Raw genomic sequence first — 22,869 nt, 5'->3', positions numbered from 1 at the left:
AAAACATCGCTGATCATCTTTTAATTATTTTGAAGTTTGCTATCGCGAGAACGGTGGCTGACGTGTTGCGTTGAGGTGGTAGCACGAGGCACGCGTGTAACCGACCACCGGCAATCAAGTATTTATGTGGGTGGGACTAATGAAGTGTGAGTCACACACAATCATTCCTCACTATTCCATTCCAACTAACTGGCATCCAAAGCAAAATAGAGGGAATACTCAACCTCAAAGATCTGTATTCATAATTTTAATCGTTTTTAATCTAATTTTAGAGAGATCCTGTTGACTGCGCCAGGAATTAAGTCAATCAATCAACCAATCAATCATCCATCCATCCATCCATCCATCCATCTTCTTGCGCTTATCCGAGGTCGGGTCGCGGGGGCAGCAGAACCACCTCATCTGGCTCCTCTCAATGTGGAGGAGCAGCGGCTTTACTTTGAGCTCCCCCTGGATGGCAGAGCTTCTCACCCTATCTCTAAGGGAGAGACCCGCCACCCGGCGGGGGAAACTAATTTCGGCCACTTGTACCCGTGATCTTGTCCTTTCGGCCATGACCCAAAGCACATGACCATAGGTGAGGATGGGAACGTAGATCGACCGCTAAATTGAGAGCTTTGCCTTCCGGCTCAGCTCATTCTTCACCACAACGGATCGACACAGCGTCCGCATTACTGAAGACTCCGCACCGATCTGCCTGTCGATCTCACGATCCACTCTTCCCTCACTCGTGAACAAGACTCCGAGGTACTTGAACTCTTCCACTTGGGGCAGGGTCTCCTCCGCAACCCAGAGATGGCACTCCACCCTTTTCCGGGCGAGAACCATGGACTCGGACTTGGAGGTGCTGATTCTCATCCCAGTCGCTTCACACTCAGCTGCGAACCGATCCAGTGAAAGCTAAAGATCCTGGCCATATGAAGCCATCAGGACCACATCATCTGCAAAAAGCAGAGACCTAATCCTGCAGCCACCAAACCGGATTCCCTCAATGCCCTGACTGCGCCTAGAAATTCTGTCCATAAAAGTTATGAACAGAATCGGTGAACAATCAATCACTGTTTACTTATGTAGCCCTAAATCACGAGTGTCTTAAAGGGCTGCACAGGGTCACAACGACATCCTGGGCTCAGATCTCACATCAGGGCAAGAAAAAAACTGTGGTATAATTGTTACTGAAACCAATCCTAGAACCAGGACTAGGTCTGACCAATCTAAGTCAATAAGTATGAACTGGAGGAGAGGATGAGAGGCTAAATGTCTTCTTGAAACCATAACCAAAGAAAAGTTCCGGCATCACCACCAATCCCCCAACGCAGATTCACCATTCATCACCGAATAAGACTTAAATCCAGTCATCCATAGTCCACCATTGCCTGTCCTTACCCCATTGGAACCTTGGTTTTTTTTATGTTCAGCTGTTAATGACGGCTTTCGTTTAGCGTTTCTGTATTTAAATCCAACTTCCTTCTGGGGCTTTCTTACAGTTCTGTCACAGACTCCAGTTTACGCCCAGTTTTCCTTGGTCTACCAGTACCAGTGGTGTGCCGTTAGGGCCAGCAAGTTCCTTCTCTGCTGGCCTAACATAAATCATGATCATAGAGTAATAAAAGTTCATTTTAATCTACTTTCCGTAAAGTATTCATCATATTCTCTTCATGTCTTATTACGTTTTTACATTAGAGCATTTATCCAATCAGCATTCAGCTAACTTGTTGCCAGTGCCGTGTGAATTCTGCCGGATTGACAGTTGCGAGAGCCAATCAGATCACGAGTTTTTGACCTTAGCCCGTCTAGGTAGCCTTACGCTAAACGTGACTGTGATTGGATATTCACTTGTCCCTCCCAAGTGAGAATCCCATCACAAGTTGGAAGTCGCAAAAAGCAGGAAGGGGCACCGGAGCCATACCCGGCCAGCAGAGAAATCATCGGTTCTCACTTTTTGAGTGGTATTTATTAAAGTCAGACTAAATAGGACATCACTGAAGGCCTAGGTGGGAAACGCAAAGCCCGCCACTGACCAGTACGCTTGCCTTTTAGAACCGTCCCATGTTGTTTGTAGTTGGTTCAGATTTTGGACACAGCTGGATGTGAACAGTTATTCATTTAATTCTCCTTTATTTAACCAGGTTAACAAAACTCATTGAGATCAAAATCTCCTTTGCGAGAGTAACCTGGCCAAGAGGGCAACAACAGCAGGTTACATAAATAAATAGAACAACAAAAAAGTAATAATCCTTTCCTTTGTTTCAATTGTTGGTGCCATGATTCATGTCAATCCACCTGGTGCAACAGCTCTCCCAGGTGTGAAGACTCCTTTTAAACCGCAGACCAATGAACAGACTTTTTTTTTACTCATTTTATATTTTTTTCCACTCTGCTTGATCTAAAAATAAAACTGTTACTGACTACCACAAATTATGTTTTTGATTTATTTTAGTGTAGCCAGATGAGGTGCTGGCAGTCCAGAGTCGGGAGCCGGGGTAGACCGCTCGCCTGTGCATCGGTTGGAGACGTCTCCTGCTGGCCCCACTATGGACTGGACTCTCACTATTATGTTAGATGCACTATGGACTGGACTCTCACACTATTATGTTGGATCCACTATGGACTGGACTCTCACTATTATGTTAGATCCACTATGGACTGGACTCTCACTATTATGTTAGATCCACTATGGACTGGACTCTCACTATTATGTTAGATCCACTATGGACTGGACTCTCACAATATTATGTTAGATCCACTATGGATTGGACTCTTTCACTATTATGTTAGATCCACTATGGACTGGACTCTTACACTATTATGTTAGATCCACTATGGACTGGACTCTCACAATATTATGTTGGATCCACTATGGACTGGACTCTCACACTATTATGTTAGCTCCACTATGGACTGGACTCTCACTATTATGTTAGATCCACTATGGACTGGACTCTCACTATTATGTTAGATCCACTATGGACTGGACTCTCACAATATTATGTTAGATCCACTATGGACTGGACTCTCACACTATTATGTTAGATCCACCATGGACTGGACTCTCACACTATTATGTTAGATCCACTATGGACTGGACTCTCACACCATTATGTTAGATCCACTATGGACTGGAATCTCAATATTATGTTAGATCCACTATGGACTGGACTCTCACACTATTATGTTAGATTCACTATGGACTGGACTCTCACACTATTATGTTAGATCCACTATGGACTGGAATCTCACTATTATGTTAGATCCACTATGGACTGGACTCTCACACTATTATGTTAGAACCACTATGGACTGGACTCTCTCACTATTATGTTAGATCCACTATGGACTGGACTCTCACACTATTAAGTTAGATCCACTCGACATCCATTGCACCGATGGGTTGAGTTTTTCCTTGCTCTGATTGTTACGGCACAAGCACGCTCCTTGCTTCCCTCTTCTGCTGGAGCGCTCAGAGGCTCCGCTGTGAGCACCAGACACGCCCCTGCGCTCGTCACGCAGAACGCGCCCACACTCCGCCGCAGCTGGAGACAATCTACTAACAACGCACCTGGCTTTGATGAGGGACAACAGTTTAAAGAGCCCCGACGCTGATTCCTCGTCGTCGGAACGTCGCTCTGCTCGCAGTAAGCTTCACGTATCTGACTTCCCTTCAGCTCTCGCTTGTTTTTGCCTATTTCCTTGTGCCTCTTTTTCTGATCCCAGTGTTGTCTTTCGTTTCCCCACAGTGCTCGTGTATCAGCCTTGTTGTATCCACCGCTGCCATATTTCCCTCCTGGACTCTGCTTGCCTCCCCGATCCTTGACCCAGTTTTGGACTTCCGGATTTCGACCCCCCCGCTCTCGACCCCGCTTGGATATTGGACTCTCTCTTGGATCACCCCTTTGGACTTGGACGCTTTTCATTCAACACGCACCTCAACAAACCTTACGGTATTCATTTGGTTAAATTCACACACATAGTTTCTCATGCAAGCACATAGTAGCATACACACCCCATTCACTCATTAAGCACACAATAAACCTGTTGAGTTTGATATTCTGTTGTCGTGCCGTCTCCTTCCCCAGTTCGACATAACACTGATGTGGGATCTCAACCGAGGATGTTGTTGTGGTTTGTACAGCCCTTTGAGACACTCGTGATTTAGGGCTATAGGAATAAACATTGATTGATTGATTGTTCCTTAAAGTCACAAAAACTATATTTGTGTGTCCTGTCCGTCATATTTGCTTTTTTCCTACAAAAGCGAACAACTGAATGAACAAACCTGGTGACTCCATAAGGGATTGCATGTTGCAATTCTGCCAACATAAAGTTGAGTGGAAATGCACAAGTAGGTGTGATGACCGTCTGTCGTCCAAAAGGAAAACAACTACCAACTCAACACACCAGAAAAACATCTCATCTGCTGATGTTATTGTGGACGAGACCACCGGTGCCAGGGATTGCTGCGTATTAAACATCGTCATTGGTAAGTTCATGATAAAATACTTGCTGGCTCCTCTGTACTCAGCCATGCATTCATGTGATGTTGTGTTGTTTTGAAGTCTGCAAAGTACTTTGTGTTGCATTCCTTTCATGTAGGAAAAGGGCTCTATGAATAACGTTCGATTGACTGGTTGATTGAGTGAGTACGATTATGGAAGGTATTCATCTCACCTGTTAGGAGTTCACGGATCTCCACATCTGTGGTCTTCCGGAGTAGTCGGACCAAAGCTGGTATCCCCCCGCAGTTCTTTAGTGCGATCTTGTTGTCGTCGTTGGCCTTCCCGTAGACTAGGTTCCGCAAAGCTCCACAGGCACTGCGGTGCACGTCGGTCATGCGGTGGTCCAGCAGGTCCACCAGAAGCTGGATGCCTCCCTGTTGCCGAATCTTGGGTCAAAAGAAGAGGTATTCTTGTAAGAATGGAATATGCATGCATGAATTTGGGTTAGGAGTACATAATCCATCTATCCATCCATACATCTTCTTGCACTTATCAGAGGTCGGGTCTCGGGGGCAGCAGTTTAAGTAGAGAAGCTTAGATTTCCCTCTCCCCAGCTACTTCGTCTAACTCCTCCCAGGGATCCCGAGGTGTTCCCAGGCCAGCTGGGAGATAGTCTCCCCAACATGTCCTGGGTCTTTCTCATGGCCTACTACCGGTCGGAAACTAAACACGACCCCAGGGGAGCATCCGGTACTACTAATCTGGCTCCTTTCGATGTGGAGGAGCAGTGGCTCCTTCCCATTGACAGAGCTTCTCACCCTATCTCTAAGGGAGAGCCCCGCCACCCGGCGGAGGAAACTCATTTCGGCCGCTTGTACCCGTGATCTTGTCCTTTCAGTCATAACCCAAAGCTCATGACCATAGGTGAGGATGGAAACGTAGATTGACCGGTAAATTGAGAGCTTTGCCTTCCGGCTCAGCTCCTTCTTCACCAGTTCATATCAGACCAGAAATACAAAAAACAAATCTGTCTGGAGCCACAAAAAAAGTGAACGTTTTATTGAAGTGTTATAATGAAGGCAACACATGATGTAAGTGTCTATATTAGTTATATTAGCCTACTATCAAAATCAGTTTAAAGGTCTTATATAAGTGTTATAATGAAGACAACACATGATGTAAGTATCTATATTAGCCTACTATCAAAATGACTTTAAAAGTCTTATATAAGTGTTATAATGAAGACAACACGTGATGTAAGTGTCTATATTAGTTGTACTAGCCTACTATCAAAATTACTTTAAAAGTCTTACATTAGTGTTGTAATGAAGACAACACATGATGTAAGTGTCTATATTAGCCTACTACCAAAATGACCTTAAAAGTCTTATATAAGTGTTATAATGAAGACAACACATGATGTAAGAGTCTATATTAGCTACATTAGCCTACTATCAAAATGACTTTAAAAGTCTTATATGTGTTATAATGAAGACAACATATGATGTTCGTGTCTATATGAGCTATATTAGCCTACTATCAAAATGACTTTAAAAGCCTTATATAAGTGTTATAATGAAGACAACACCTGATGTAAGTGTCTATATTAGCTATATTAGCCTACTATCAAAAGGACGTTAAAAGTCTTATATAAGTGTTATAATGAAGACAACACATGATGTAAGTGTCTGTATTAGCCTACTATCAAAATGACTTTAAAAGTCTTATATAAGTGTTATAATGAAAACAACACATGATGTAAGTGTCTATATTAGTTGTATTAGCCTACTATCAAAATGACTTTAAAAGTCTTATATAAGTGCTATGATGAAGACAACACATGATGTGTCTATATTAGTTATATTAGCCTACTATCAAAATGACTTTAAAAGCCTTATATAAGTGTTATAATGAAGACAACACATGATGTAAGTGTCTATATTAGCCTACTATCAAAATGACTTTAAAAGTCTTATATAAGTGTTATAATGAAGACAACATATGATGTTAGTGTCTATATTAGCTATATTAGCCTACTATCAAAATGACTTTAAAAGCCTTATATAAGTGTTATAATGAAGACAACACCTGATGTAAGTGTCTATATTAGCTATATTAGCCTACTATCAAAATGACTTTAAAAGTCTTATATAAGTGTTATAATGAAGACAACACATGATGTAAGTGTCTATATTAGCCTACTATCAAAATGACTTTAAAAGTCTTATATAAGTGTTATAATGAAGACAACACATGATGTAAGTGTCTATATTAGTTATATTAGCCATTCATCCATCTTCTTCCGCTTATCCGAGGTCGGGTCGCGGGGGCAGCAGCTTAAGCAGGGAAGCCCAGACTTCCCTCTCCCCAGCCACTTCGTCCAGCTCCTCCCGGGGGATCCCGAGGCGTTCCCAGGCCAGCCGGGAGAGATAGTCTTCCCAACGTGTCCTGGGTCTTCCCCGTGGCCTCCTACCGGTCGGACGTGCCCGAAACACCTTCCTAGGGAGGCGTTCGGGTGGCATCCTGACCAGATGCCCGAACCACCTCATCTGGCTCCTCTCGATGTGGAGGAGCAGCGGCTTTACTTTGAGCTCCCCCCGAATGACAGAGCTTCTCACCCTATCTCTAAGGGAGAGCCCCGCCACTCGGCGGAGGAAACTCATTTCGGCCGCTTGTACCCGTGATCTTGTCCTTTCGGTCATGACCCAAAGCGCATGACCATAGGTGAGGATGGGAACGTAGATCGACCGGTAAATCGAGAGCTTTGCCTTCCGGCTCAGCTCCTTCTTCACCACAACGGATCGATACAGCGTCCGCATTACTGAAGACGCCGCACCGATCCGCCTGTCGATCTCACGATCCACTCTTCCCCCACTCGTGAACAAGACTCCGAGGTACTTGAACTCCTCCACTTGGGGCAAGATCTCCTCCCCAACCCGGAGATGGCACTCCACCCTTTTCCGGGAGAGAACCATGGACTCGGACTTGGAGGTGCTGATTCCCATCCCAGTCGCTTCACACTCGGCTGCGAACCGATCTAGTGAGAGCTGAAGATCTTGGCCGGAGGAAGCCATCAGGACCACATCATCTGCAAATAGCAGTGACCTAATCCTGCAGCCACCAAACCAGATCCCCTCAACGCCCTGACTGCGCCTAGAAATTTTGTCCATAAAGGTTATGAACAGAATCGGTGACAAAGGGCAGCCTTGACGGAGTCCAACCCTCACTGGAAACGTGTCCGACTTACTGCCGGCAATGCGGACCAAGCTCTGACACTGATTATACAGGGAGCGAACCGCCACAATAAGACAATCCGTTACCCCATACTCTCTGAGCACTCCCCACAGGACTTCCCGGGGTACAAAGTCGAATGCCTTCTCCAAGTCCACAAAGCACATGTAGACTGGTTGGGCAAACTCCCATGCACCCTCAAGGACCCTGCCGAGAGTATAGAGCTGGTCCACAGTTCCACGACCAGGACGAAAACCACACTGTTCCTCCTGAATCCGAGGTTCGACTATCCGGCGTAGCCTCCTCTCCAGTACACCTGAATAGACCTTACCGGGAAGGCTGAGGAGTGTGATCCCACGATAGTTGGAACACACCCTCCGGTTCCCCTTCTTAAAGAGAGGAACCACCACCCCGGTCTGCCAATCCAGAGGTACTGCCCCCGATGTCCACGCGATGTTGCAGAGTCTTGTCAACCAAGACAGCCCCACAACATCCAGAGCCTTAAGGAACTCCGGGCTGATCTCATCCACCCCCTGGGCCTTGCCACTGAGGAGCTTTTTAACTACCTCGGCAACCTCAGCCCCAGAAATAGGAGAGCCCACCACAGATTCCCCAGGCCCTGCTTCCTCATAGGAAGACGTGCTGGTAGGATTGAGGAGGTCTTCGAAGTATTCTCTCCACCGATCCACAACATCCGCAGTTGAGGTCAGCAGAGCACCATCCCCACCATACACTGTGTTGACACTGCACTGCTTCCCCTTCCTGAGGCGGCGGATGGTGGTCCAGAATTGCTTCGAAGCCGTCCGGAAGTCTTTTTCCATGGCCTCCCCGAACTCCTCCCATGTCCGAGTTTTTGCCTCCGCGACCGCTGAAGCCGCACACCGCTTGGCCTGTCGGTACCTGTCTGCTGCCTCAGGAGTCCCATGAGCCAAAAGAACCCGATAGGACTCCTTCTTCAGCCTGACGGCATCCCTCACCGCCGGCGTCCACCAACGGGTTCTAGGATTACCGCCACGACAGGCACCAACTACCTTGCGGCCACAGCTCCAATCGGCCGCCTCGACAATAGAGGTACGGAACATTGTCCACTCGGACTCAATGTCCAGCACCTCCCTTGTGACATGTTCAAAGTTCTTCCGGAGGTGGGAATTGAAACTCTTTCTGACAGGAGACTCTGCCAGGCGTTCCCAGCAAACCCTCACAATGCGTTTGGGCCTGCCAGGTCTGTCCGGCATCCTCCCCCACCATCGCAGCCAACTCACCACCAGGTGGTGATCGGTAGAAAGCTCCGCCCCTCTCTTCACCCGAGTGTCCAAAACATGAGGCCGCAAATCCGATGACACAACTACAAAGTCGATCATGGAACCGCGGCCTAGGGTGTCCTGGTGCCAAGTGCACATATGGACACCCTTATGTTTGAACATGGTGTTCGTTATGGACAATCTGTGACGGGCACAAAAGTCCAATAACAAAACACCGCTCGGGTTCAGATCCGGGCAGCCATTCTTCCCAATCACGCCTCTCCAGGTTTCACTGTCGCTGCCAACATGAGCATTGAAGTCCCCCAGTAGAACGGGGGAATCACCCGGGGGAGCACTCTCAAGTACTCCCTCGAGTGAATCCAAAAAGGGTGGGTACTCTGAGCTGCGGTTTGGCGCGTAAGCGCAAACCACAGTCAGGACCCGTTCCCCCACCCGAAGGCGGAGGGAAGCTACCCTCTCGTCCACCGGGTTGAACTCCAACGTGCAGGCTCTGAGCCGGGGGGGAAACAAGAATTCCCACCCCAGCCCGTCGCCTCTCACTGCCGGCAACGCCAGAGTGGAAGAGAGTCCAGCCCCTCTCGAGAGAACTGGTTCCAGAGCCCTTGCTGTGCGTCGAAGTGAGTCCGACTATATCTAGCCGGAACTTCTCCACCTCGCGCACTAGCTCAGGCTCCTTCCCCCCCAGCGAGGTGACGTTCCACGTCCCAAGAGCTAGCTTCTGTAGCCGAGGATCGGACCGCCAAGTGCCCTGCCTTCGGCTGCCGCCCAGCTCACATCGCACCCGACCTCTATGACCCCTGCTATGGGTGGTGAGCCCATTGGAGGGGGGACCCACGTTGCCTCTTCGGGCTGTGCCCGGCCGGGCCCCATGGGGACAGGCCCGGCCACCAGGCGCTCGCCATCGTGCCCCACCTCCGGGCCTGGCTCCAGAGGGGGGCCCCGGTGACCCGCGTCCGGGCGAGGGAAATCTGGGTCCTTGATTTTTATTTTTCATGGAGGTCTTCGAGCTGCTCTTTGTCTGATCCCTCACCTAGGACCAGTCTGTCTTGGGAGACCCTACCAGGGGGCATAAAGCCCCCGGACAACATAGCTCCTAGGATCATTGGGACACGCAAACTCCTCTACCACGTTAAGGTGGCAGCTCAGAGAGGAGAGAGTTATATTAGCCTACAATCAAAATGACTGTAAAAGTCTTATATAAGTGTTATAATGAAGACAACACATGATGTAAGTGTCTTTATTAGTTATATTAGCCTACTATCAAAATGACTTTAAAAGTCTTATATAAGTGTTTTAATGAAGACAACACATGATGTAAGTGTCTATATTAGTTATATTAGCCTACTATCAAAATGACTTTAAAAGTCTTATATAAGTGTTATAATGAAGGCAACACATGATGTAAGTCTCTATTAGCTATATTAGCCTACTATCAAAATGTCTTTAAAAGTCTTATATAAGTGTTATAATGAAGACAACACACGATGTAAGTGTCTATATTAGTTATATTAGCCTACTATCAAAATGACTTTAAAAGTCTTATATAAGTGTTATAATGAAGACAACACATGATGTAAGTGTCTATATTAGCCTACTATCAAAATGACTTTAAAAGTCTTATATAAGTGTTATAATGAAGACAACACGTGATGTAAGTGTCTATATTAGTTATATTAGCCTACTACTTGTTGATTTGTGGTAAAAAAAACAACAACCAAAAAACAGACAGCTCAGGTCCCAAAATTTTACTGAAAAATTGCTTTTTTTTAAAAATTTACAGTAAAAAACAAATGTACACATTTTACAGTAAAATTCTATTTTTTTTATTTATTTATTTATTTTAATTTTTTTTTTTTTTTTACCATAAAACAGCAGTACTGTTTCTCCATGTACAGTAATATCCACTACATTTTGTGGTGAAATTATTGCAACTTAACATATATATTTTTGACATTTTAGTTTAAAAAACAAATCTACGAGTAAAATGCATCAAAAAATGGTATTAGTATTGAATACCTCGGACTTGATCTTGTTGTCTCCGAAGCAGAGGTGCTGGAGGTAGGCGGCGGCGTTGGACTGCACCGAGGGGAACTGATGCTGCAACATCTGGATCACCTCCGGCAGTTCTGGATCTCTCCAACCAAACTCCCTGCACAGGAAGCACTTTCACTTGTCTGGTCTCTCTTAGGAGACTTCAATCTGACAGTCGGACAGTTTGAGACGCTCATCGAGGAAAGGAGGAGGTGATGAAAGATGAATGGAATGACAGGAAATTGACTTTTATGACAGAAAGAAGGTGATGATGTATTAGCAAGGAAATGCAAAACAAATAGATGAGGGTGTGTCCAAACTACCACACACGTTTACCAAGGAATCTAGTCCATGAGAGGTCTACAGCTTCATTTAAAATAGCTGGTAGTTTAACCGCCGCAAATTTGCCACTACTTGACGAGATCCATGGATTTAACACTTGTAGTGAACACAGCACAGCATTTACCTGTCTGATCCAACCCAAACAACCTTCCCTAGTCATGGTCCAAAAAAAATGAAATTTATGCAGCACAAACAATGGGGACAAGTGATGTCACGAGTCAGAAAATGTATTTCAAAAATACTTAAAAACCGTAACAAAAAACGTAACGGCACAAACTTAAAAAATTTTCAGCACAAACGTAGCACAAACGATGGGGACAAGTGACATTACGAGTCAGGAAAAATTTATTTTAAAATAACTTAAAAAGCGTAACAAAAACATAACGGTACAAACTTAAATTTTTTCAGTACAAATGTAGCACAAACAATGTGGACCAGTGACATCACAAGTCACAAATTGTATTTTAAAATAACTTAAAAACCGTACCAAAAAAACGTAACAGCACAATCTAAAATTTTTACAGCACAAACGATGGAGACAAGTGACGTCACGAGTTAGAAAACATATATTAAAATAACTTAAAACCGTAACAAAAAACATAACGGCACAATCAACATTTTTTAAAGCACAAACGTAGCACAAACGATGGGGACAAGTGACGTCACGAGTCAGAAAACATATTTTAAAACAACTTAAAAACAGTAACAAAGACTTAACAGCACAAATTAAAATTTCTACAGCACAAACGTAGCACAAGCAATGGGGACAAGTGACGTCACGAGTCAGAAAACTTATTTTAAAATAAGTTAAAAAACGTAACAAAAACATAACGGCACAAACTAAATTTTTACAGCACAAACGTAGCACAAAGAATCGGGACAAGTGACATCACAAGTCAGAAAATATATTTTAGAGTAAGTTAAAAACTGTAACAAAAAACGTAACAGTACAAAGTAACAGATGTTACAGCACAAACGTAACACAAATGATGGGAACAAGTGATGTCACTAGTCAAAACACGTTTTAAAATAAGTTAAAAACAGTAACGGCACAATCTAAACATGTTTATAGCACAAACATAGCACAAACGATGGGGAAAAATTACATCACGAGTCAGAAAACGTATTTTAAAATAACTTAAAAACCGTAGCAAAAACGTAATGGCACAAACGAAAAATTTTACAGCACAAACATAGCACAAATGATGGGGACAAGTGACAAAACGGGTCAGAAAACTAATTTTAAAATACCTTAAAAACCGTGACAAAAAATGTAATGGCACAAACACATTTTTTACAACACAACCGTAGCACAAACGATGGGGGAAAATGATGTCATGAGTCAGAAAACTCATTTTAAAATAACTTCAAAACCGTACCAAAACGTAACGGCACAAACAAAAATGTTTACAGCACAAACGCAAACGTAGCACAAACGATGGGGACAAATGATGTCACAAGTCAAAAAACATATTTTAAAATAACTTAAAAATCGTAACAATAACTTAACGGCACAAATTAAGATTTCTACAGCACAAACGTAGCACAAACAACGGGGACAAATGACGTCATGAGTCAGAAGAAGTATTTTAAAATAACTTAAAAACCATAACAAAAACATAACGGCGCAAACTAAAATATTTTACAGCACAAACATAGCACAAACAATGGGGAAAAAATGATGTCACGAGTCAGAAACATATTTTAGAATAACTCAAAAAAACGTAACAAAAACGTAACGGCACAAACTAAATTTTTACAGCACAAACGTAGCACAAAGAATCGGTACAAGTGACGTCAGAAAACATTTTAAAATGAGTTAAAAACTGTAACAAAAAACGTAACAGTACAAAGTAAAAAATGTTACAGCACAAACGTAACACAAATGATGGGAACAAGTGATGTCATGAGTCAAAACACGTTTTAAAATAAGTTAAAAACCGTAACGGCACAATCTAAAAATTTTTATAGCATAAACATAGCACAACGATGGGGAAAAATGACATCACGAGTCAGAAAACGTATTTTAAAATAACTTAAAAACCGTGACAAAAAATGTAACGGCACAAACACATTTTTTTACAACACAAACTTGGCACAAACGATGGGGACAAATGAGGTCACGAGTCAGAAAACTCATTTTAAAATAACTTAAAAACCATACTAAAACGTAACGGCACAAACAAAAATGTTTACAGCACAAACGTAGCACAAACGATGAGGACAAGTGATGTCACTATTCAGAAAACATATTTTAAAATAACTTAAAAAGCGTAACAAAAACTTAACGGCACAAATTAAGATTTCTACAGCACAAACGCGGCACAAACAATGGGGATAAATGACGTCACAAGTCAGAAATTGTGTTTCAAAATAACTTAAAAACCGTAACAAAAAAATGTAACGGCACAATCAACATTTTTTACAGCACAAACGTAGCACAAACAATGGGGACAAGTGACGTCACGAGTCAGAAAACATATTTTAAAATAACTTAAAAAAACGTAACAAAAACGTAACGGCACAAACTACATTTTTACAGCACAAACGTAGCACAAAGAATCGGGACAAGTGACGTCACAAGTCAGAAAACATATTTTAAAATAAGTTAAAAACTGTAACAAAAAACGTAACAGTACAAAGTAAAACATGTTACAGCACAAACGTAACACAAATGATGGGAACAAGTGATGTCATGAGTCAAAACACGTTTTAAATGAAGTTAAAAACCGTAACGGCACAATCTAAAAAAATGTATAGCACAAACGATGGGGGAAAAACAATGACATCAAGAGTCAGAAAACGTATTTTGAAATAACTTAAAAACCGTAGCAAAAACGTAATGGCACAAACAAAAAATTTTACAGCACAAACATAGCACAAATGATGGGGACAAGTGACAAAACGGGTCAGAAAACCAATTTTAAAATACCTTAAAAACCGTGACAAAAAATGTAACGGCACAAACTTATTTTTTTACAACACAAACATAGCACAAACGATGGGGACAAATGATGTCACGAGTCAGAAAACTTATTTTAGAATAACTTAAAAAACGTAACAAAATGTAACGGCACAAACAAAAATGTTCACAGCACAAACATAGTACAAACAACGGGAACAAATGATGTCACAAGTCAAAAAACATATTTTAAAATAACTTAAAAACCGTAACAAAAACTTAACGGCACAAATTAAGATTTCTACAGCACAAAAAATAGGGACAAATGACGTCATGAGTCAGAAGAAGTATTTTAAAATAGCTTAAAAACCGTAACAAAAACATAACGGCACAAACTAAAATATTTTACAGCATAAACATAGCACAAACAATGGGGGAAAAATGATGTCACGAGTCAGAAAACATATTTTACAACAACTTAAAAACCGTAACAAAATCTTAATGGCACAAACTAAATGTTTACAGCACAAACGTAGCACAAAGAATCGGTACAAGTGACGTCACAAGTCAGAAAACATTTTAAAATAAGTTAAAAACTGTAACAAAAAACGTAACAGTACAAAGTAAAAAATGTTACAGCACAAACGTAACACAAATAATGGGGACAAGTGACGTCACGAGTCAGAAAACGTATTTTAAAATAACTTAAAAAAACGTAACAAAAACGTAACGGCACAAACTACATTTTTACAGCACAAACGTAGCACAAAGAATCGGTACAAGTGACGTCACAAGTCAGAAAACATATTTTAAAATAAGTTAAAAACTGTAACAAAAAACGTAACAGTACAAAGTAAAAAATGTTACAGCACAAACGTAACACAAATGATGGGAACAAGTGATGTCACGAGTCAAAACACGTTTTAAATGAAGTTAAAAACCGTAACGGCACAATCTATAAATGTTTATAGCACAAACATAGCCCAAACGATGGGGGAAAAATGACATCACAAGTCAGAAAACGTATTTTAAAATAACTTAAAAACCGTAGCAAAAACGTAATGGCACAAACAAAATTTTTTACAGCACAAACATAGCACAAACGATGGGGACAAGTGACAAAACGGGTCAGAAAACTAATTTTAAAATACCTTAAAAACCGTGACAAAAAATATAACGGCACAAACAAATTTTTTACAGCACAAACATAGCACAAACAATGGGGACAAATGATGTCACGAGTCAGAAAACTTATTTTAAAATAACTTAAAAACCGTAACAAAATGTAACGGCACAAACACAAATTTTCACAGCACAAACGTAGCACAAACAACGGGGACAAATGACGTCACGAGTCAGAAAACATTTTAAAATAACTTAAAAACCGTAACAAAAACTTAACGGCACAAATAAAATTTTCTACAGCACAAGCGTAGCACAAACAATGGGGACAAATGACGTCATAAGTCAGAAATTATGTTTTAAAATAACTTAAAAACTGTAACAAAAAAATGTAACAGCACAATCAACATTTTTTACAGCACAAACGCAGCACAAACAATGGGGACAAGTGACATCACGAGTCAGAAAACATATTTTAAAATAACTTAAAAACCGTAACAAAAACTTAACGGCACAAATTAAGATTTCTACAGCACAAACGTAGCACAAACAACGGGGGAAAAATGACGTCATGAGTCAGAAGTATTTTAAAATAGCTTAAAAACCGTAACAAAAACATAACGGCACAAACTAAAACATTTTACAACACAACCGTAGCACAAACAATGGGGACAAATGACGTCACGAGTCAGAAAATATATTTTAAAACAACTTAAAAACTGTAACAAAAAAACCAAACAAAAAATATTTACAGCACAAACATAGCACAATGGGGAAAAAATGATGTCACAAAATCTTAATGGCACAAACTAAATGTTTACAGCACAAACGTAGCACAAACGATGGGGACAAGTGACGTCACGAGTCAGAAAACTTATTTTCAAATAAGTTAAAAACCCTAACAAAAACGTAACGTCTTGAATGAAATGGTGTGAATTTTAGTTTCAGCCCAGTTCTGACTATTTGATTTACTTTTTTAAGTCTTTTCAGCCTGTAAGACTTTGGTTTTAGCATCCTCAACATGACAATCAGGACTTAGCCTCAAGCATGGCCTTAGGTAAAAGCCATGATTGTAGTGCACACACACTCTAACACACTAAGTGTACAACACCATGTGTGTGATACACAATGTGTGTGATACACAATGTGTGTGTGTGTGATACACAACAATGTGTGTGTGTGTGTGTGTGTGTGTGTGTGTGTGTGTGTGTGTGTGTGTGTGTGTGTGTGTGTGTGAGAGATAGAGCAATAATTGATGTGAGAACCATGGAAGCGGAGAAGCAAGTCCAAGTGAGATGAGAGAAGAGCGGAAGAAAGAAGTATTGACAAATGTCCCAGGGAGACTCATCACTAATCAAAATAGATCCAAGTACTTTCTTTCTTGGGAGCAAATGTCTAATTCCTTTTTTTGTTCCAGTTAACGTGATTTTAGCTTTTTAAGTTACAGACCAGCTGGCGTGATGGAGGTCTTATAATGAAGACAACACATGATGTAAGTGTCTATATTAGCCTACTATCAAAATGACGTTAAAAGTTTTATATAAGTGTTAAGGGAGAGCAAAGGAGATTTGGCAACTCTCTGGCTTGACTTAACCAACGCCTACGGATCTATCCCGCACAAACTTGTTGAAATAGCACTGACAAGACACCATGTTCCTGGGAAGATCTGCAACCTCATCATGGACTACTACAACAACTTCGAAGCAAGAGTCTCCTCAAGCCAAGTAACATCTGCCTGGCACCGCCTGGAGAAGGGCATAATCACTGGTTGTACAATCTCAATGTCACTCTTCTCCTTGGCAATCAACATGATTGTCAAGTCTGCGGAGGTTGAATGCAGAAGGCCAAAATCAAGATCTGGGACCCGGCAGCCCCCCATAAGAGCTTTTATGGATGACTTGACAGTGATGACCACATCTGTGCCTGGGTGCAGGTGGCTCCTCCAGGGGCTTGAACGGCTCATCACATGGGCAAAGATGAGCTTCAAGCCAGCAAAGTCCAGGTCTCTGGTCCTAAAGAAAGGTAAAGTGGCCGACAATTTCCGCTTTACTGTTGGAGGGTACTTGATTCCAACGGTGACCGAAAGACCTGTCAAGAGCCTGGGCAAGATCTTTGATAGCTCCCTGAAGGACGCAGTGGCTTTGCAGCAGACAAAGAACGACCTGACCTCATGGCTCACAGCCATCGACAAATCTGGTCTCCCAGGAAAGTTTAAAGCCTGGATGTACCAACACGGAGTCTTGCCTAGAATACTCTGGCCTCTGTTAATCTACGAGGTACCAATGACAACGGTTGAGGTACTAGAGAAGACCATTAGCCAGTTCCTGAGGAGATGGCTGGGGCTCCCTCGGTCCTTAAGCAGCATTGCTCTTTATGGCCATTCCACCAAGCTGCAGCTCCCTCTCAGGGGACTGTCGGAGGAATTCAAGGTCACCCGCTCCAGAGAGGTAATGATGTACAGGGACTCCGCAGATGTCAAGGTCGCCTCGGCAGGAATCGTTGTTAAGACCGGGAGGGAGTAGCAGGCACAAGAAGCCGTAAGCAGAGCAGAGGCGCGGCTGAGGCACAAAACCTTGTTGGGTACTGTGGCAAGGGGGAGGGCAGGCCTCGGCAGCTTTCCAAAGCCACGTTGGGACCGGGCCTGTGGCAAGGAGAAGCGCCAACTGGTCCAAGAGGAGATCCGTGCAGAGGTGGAGGAAGAACGTTGCTGCCGGATGGTCAGCATGTCCAAACAAGGGGCGTGGACCAGGTGGGACCATGCAGAACCTCGAAAACTCACCTGGGCAGAGCTCTGGAGAGCTGAACCTCTGCGCACAAAATTCCTCATACAGTGTGTGTACGATGTCCTCCCATGCCCCGCCAACCTGCACATCTGGGGCCTAGCAGACACTCCGGAGTGCAAACTGTGCCAGAGGAGGGGCACCTTGGAGCACATCCTGAGCTGTTGCCCAAAGGCACTAGGGGAGGGGCGGTATCGCTGGCGCCACGACCAAGTTTTAAAAGCCCTGGCGGATTCTATCTGCGCAGCGATACAAAACAGCAAGTCCCAGGCCGCCCCGAAGCAGTCATTCACCTTCATCAGAGCAGGACAGAAGGCAAGCCGCCAGCCCAACTTCTCAGGAGGGCTCCTGGCCACCGCTCGTGACTGGCAGCTCCATGTTGACCTGGGAAGGCAACTCAAGTTCCCGGCCAATATTGCTACCACGTCACTCCGCCCAGACATGGTGTTAACATCGGAGTCAACCAAGCAAGTGGTGCTACTGGAGCTGACTGTCCCCTGGGAGGAGCGAATTGACGACGCAAATGAGCGAAAGAGGGCCAAATACGCTGAGCTCACTGTAGAGTGTCGGAGTAACGGCTGGAGAACCCGCTGTGAACCAGTCGAAATTGGGTGCAGGGGTTTTGCTGGTCACTCACTACAGCGTGTGTTCAGAATCCTTGGCATTAGAGGACTGCAGTCGAGAAAAGCCACCAAGTACATCCTAGAGGCCGCAGAAAAGGCCTGTGGATCCGTAGGGGGGATCTGTGGTGCGCTACTTGGACACAGGCCGAGGTCTGATCACCCCCGGCTGGGTCACCCGGGCGAGGGCGTCTGATGATTAAAGACCCGAAACACCCTGGGACCCCGGGTTTATCACTGATGACGTGTCCAAGCATCACCGTGAAGTGTATTCAAGTTCTTCTTATAATGAAGATAACACATGATGTAAGTGTCTATATTAGTTATATTAGCCTACTATCAAAATAACTTTAAAAGTCTTATATAAGTGTTATAATGAAGGCAACCCATGATGTAAGTGTCTAATTAGCCTACTATCAAAATGACAAAATGACCATGGGATTTACGTATTGTCACGAAATTGTCTGGAGACGTGTCAAAACAAGACGCTCGTAAAAATAACAAGAACCCACGTTTGAAAAGTAACGGGAAGACGTTGGCATTTTGGTTTCCATCGGCCATTTTTAGTCCCTATTGGAACTGCTTCATGCATTATTTTTCTCTAACTTCTATCGTAGTTTTTACGTCTGTAACATTCACAAAAACTCACCAATTTTTGGAAGCACTTCTGGTCTGGTGAAATATTTGATATTTTGCGGGTACCAAACACCACATTTCAAAATTGACTCTCTAGCGCCCCCTTGAAAATGTTTTTAAAATTTGCCCCTGACTTCGGATTCACGTATTGTCACGAAAATCGTGACAATACGATGCTCGTAAAAATCCCAAGAACCCACGTTTGAAAACTAACGGGAAGACGGCCATCTTGGTTTCGGTTGGCCATTTTTAGGGTTAGGGTTAGGGTTAGTTCTCCGACAAGCCTGCAGACAATCGGCAATCTGCACACCTGGGACTGATGAGGGCGAGCTGGATAAAGGACCGGTGGACCCAAGGATCCATGCGGGAACTTAGTTACCTCTGTGTACCGTAAGCCTTATGCTCTCTCTCTGAGTTTTTCCCTCCGTGTTTTCTGACGTCCGTGTTGCTCTCCCGCAGTGTCTTCCCCTTTGAGATCTCCCGTTGTTTCCCCGGTGTTTTGGACTGCCTTCCTCGATACCCGACCCTCGCCTGGACACGGACCTAGTCTCTTCTCTCCCGCCCTGGATCATCTGTCTGCCCCTCGGACTGCCTTGTTCCTTCGCTCTCGACACCACTTGGTAACACACACTTCAGTTAACCTCACAAATACACACTCCTGGGTTTTGTCACACACTCCATTTCCTTCGTTTAGTTTATTAGTTAGTATTGTTTATTATTATTATTATATATATATTGACTACATATACAATAAATTATTGAACATTACTCGCCCCTGGTGTCTTTGCCGTCATCTCCCCTCTGCAAACACAACATCAACTCCGCAAACTCGGATCCTGATCAGAATTGCTACCTTCTGACATTTGAAATATCGTTTAATTCCTTGAAGTATATGAACAAGATGTATTTTAAATCTAAAGTTGGACTTTGATGCGTCTTATTCTCCATGCGGCAACAGACCAACACCCCCAAGGACGCAACAAGGTTGAGGAATCTGAACACTATTAACACAACTCTAAAACGCAGCAACTATGAATTAAAAAGATGACAAAAAAAGGCTTTTTTCCCGCTAATAATAGTTTGACTTCAGTCCCGATGGAAACACATGACAGGACTGGCGCTGCATTAGCATAAAACCGCCTCCAGTAAATATAAGCAGAGATGGCATGGCCGCCTGCAGGTCATTTTGTGGGTTAATTGTCTAATAAGGCGTCAAATGTTAGGGCGGCGGATGTGTGTGTGCTTGTTGTGTGTGTGTGTGTGTGTGTGTTACACCTCATTAAAAACTACAGCGTCTGTTTAGACCATAGTGCCGTCCACTCGTAAACATCATCATCCAATCCAAGTATGCGGATAGAGGGTACTCTTATCGGTACTATATGTAATTTGGGTTCATAAAGATGTGAAAAAAACCATATTTTTTTATGAGCAAAAGAGGTTGTACACCAACAACATCGTGAAATAACATCCCACAGCAGGGAAGTGTTTTATCGACACCTCCTTTTTATCTCTGAAATAAGTCAAGTATGGTTGCAGTGTGAGGTGCAATGCAGTTTGTGTGTCATCAGCTTGTAAAGTCCACACAGATCCATCACAATTACGCACTATTTTCTACCGCTTGTCCACCATAGTGACATTGGAAATATTAGTAATAAAAACAATAAATAACAAAGTCAAATAATTTTGATGTATGGTGTTTGATACTTTATGTATCAACATGTTTTCCATTTGGCTCAAAGGTGGGAAAAAAACCATTTCTTTGCGGTTAGAATTCGGACGAAAAGAAGCGGAATAACTTTCTATAAAGAGCAATATTTATATATTTTTTTATGTACTCCAAGAGAGCTTAATGTTTCATTTGTTAATATGGTAGAACACACACACTAGTGACAGGCTGTCTTTGTAGAGACCGGAGAGAGAGAGCAATGCAAAGTGTGTGTGTGTGTGTTCTTGTATTTCCACCCTTCTTGAGACGTGAAGGAAAAGTATCTTCCATATGAGGAGGTGTGAACAAGTGATGACATAAATCATGGTCCCTATAACATTGCATCTAATAGAGAGCCAAATACTAGAGTCCGTGAACATTGCTCCAAAGTCAGGATTTTTGGTTGATTTAATGTGCATACAAAAGTAAACATTGACAGGTGCATAGGCAGTAATATATGATAAAAGAAGATGGCAGCTAAAGAATTTGCACCCCTGGGGGTGAAATCTATCAAAATGAGGGTGGTCCCAAAAAGGAGGGATTTTTCACATTGACTGTGTGTTGCTTTTAAAAGTGCTCCCCCTCTGGTCAACATATGAAATAACAAGCGTGTGTAAAAATTTAAAGTGCACCCCCTCTGGTCAACATATGAAATAACAAGTGTGTGTAAAAATGTGAAGTGCCCCCCCTGGTCAACATATGAAATAACAAGTGTGTGTAAAAATTTGAAGTGTTCCCCCTCTGGTCAACATGCAAAATAACTAGTGTGTGTAAATATGTGAAGTGCTCCCCCTCTGGTCAACATATGAAATAACAAGTGTGTGTAAAAATGTGAAGTGCCCCCTCTGGTCAACATATGAAATAACAAGTGTGTGTACAAATTTGAAGTGCTACCCCTCTGGTCAACATACGAAATAACAAGTTTGTGTAAAAATGTGAAGTGCTCCCCCTCTGGTCAACATATGAAATAACAAGTGTGTGTAAGAAATTGAAATGCGCCCTCTTTGGCCAAAATTAATTTAAAAAAAATAAAAAATATGTATATAGAGACATACTGTAATAACTTGAAGTAAATAATGAAGATTAAAAACCAATTACAAAAAAAATACAAAAATAACTAAAAGCAGTCTTTTTCCTCACAATGTGTCGACTTTTCTTACATTTGTATAAAATTGGGAACAATTTCTCATGTTCTTTCTGTTTCTGTAATATTGCAATATTTTCTCGTAAAATTATGACTATTTTATGTACAATTATTACTTTTTAATGCAAAATGGTGACATTTGTCATGTAAAATTCGGACTTTTATCACAATATTGACAATTTTTTTTGCTGTTCATGTAAAATAGTGACATTTTTTGAGTAAAATTATGACTTTGGTAATCATTTTGCCAAGTAAAACGCAGATTATTATTATAATATTGCCAAAATTGTAAAGTTTTCTTATAAAATTGTGACTTTTGTCAAGTAAAATTATGACTCTTTTCGTAAAATTGCCCAAATTTTAAGCTTTTCTTTTAAAATTGCAACTTTTTTCTTATAAAATTGTGAACACTTTCTCATATTCTTTCTGTTTCTGTAATATTGCAATATTTTCTCATAAAATTGCTAATTTATGTAAAATGGTGACATTTGTCGTATAAAATTCTGACTTTTATCACAATATTGCCAATTTTTTTGTCGTTCTTGTAAAATAGTGACATTTTTGGAGTAAAATTATGACTTTTGTCATAATTTTTCCAAGTAAAATTCCAATTATTATTTTAATATTGCCAAAAAAATTTAAGTTTTCTTATAAAATT

At 42.2% G+C, this 22,869-nt stretch overlaps 1 protein-coding gene across 7 annotated transcripts in view; it reads right to left on the bottom strand.

Moving 5' to 3' along the window:
• ctnnd2b (catenin (cadherin-associated protein), delta 2b) overlaps positions 1-22,869 on the bottom strand; it is a 367,161-nt gene that overhangs the window by 92,766 nt on the left and 251,526 nt on the right. For all 7 annotated transcript variants that reach the window (XM_061936381.2, XM_061936403.2, XM_061936356.2 and 4 more), the window contains 2 exons: positions 10,946-11,078; positions 4,669-4,882 (listed from right to left, as the gene is read on the bottom strand). In XM_061936381.2, the coding sequence (XP_061792365.2) occupies positions 4,669-4,882; positions 10,946-11,078 (347 nt within the window). The remainder of the gene's footprint in view (positions 1-4,668; positions 4,883-10,945; positions 11,079-22,869) is intronic.

The sequence above is a fragment of the Nerophis lumbriciformis genome, linkage group LG03, assembly GCF_033978685.3.
Source record: "Nerophis lumbriciformis linkage group LG03, RoL_Nlum_v2.1, whole genome shotgun sequence".
Lineage (NCBI taxonomy): Eukaryota > Metazoa > Chordata > Actinopteri > Syngnathiformes > Syngnathidae > Nerophis > Nerophis lumbriciformis.
Note: the sequence above shows the minus strand (reverse complement) of the source record. Positions and strands in the feature narration are given on the sequence as shown.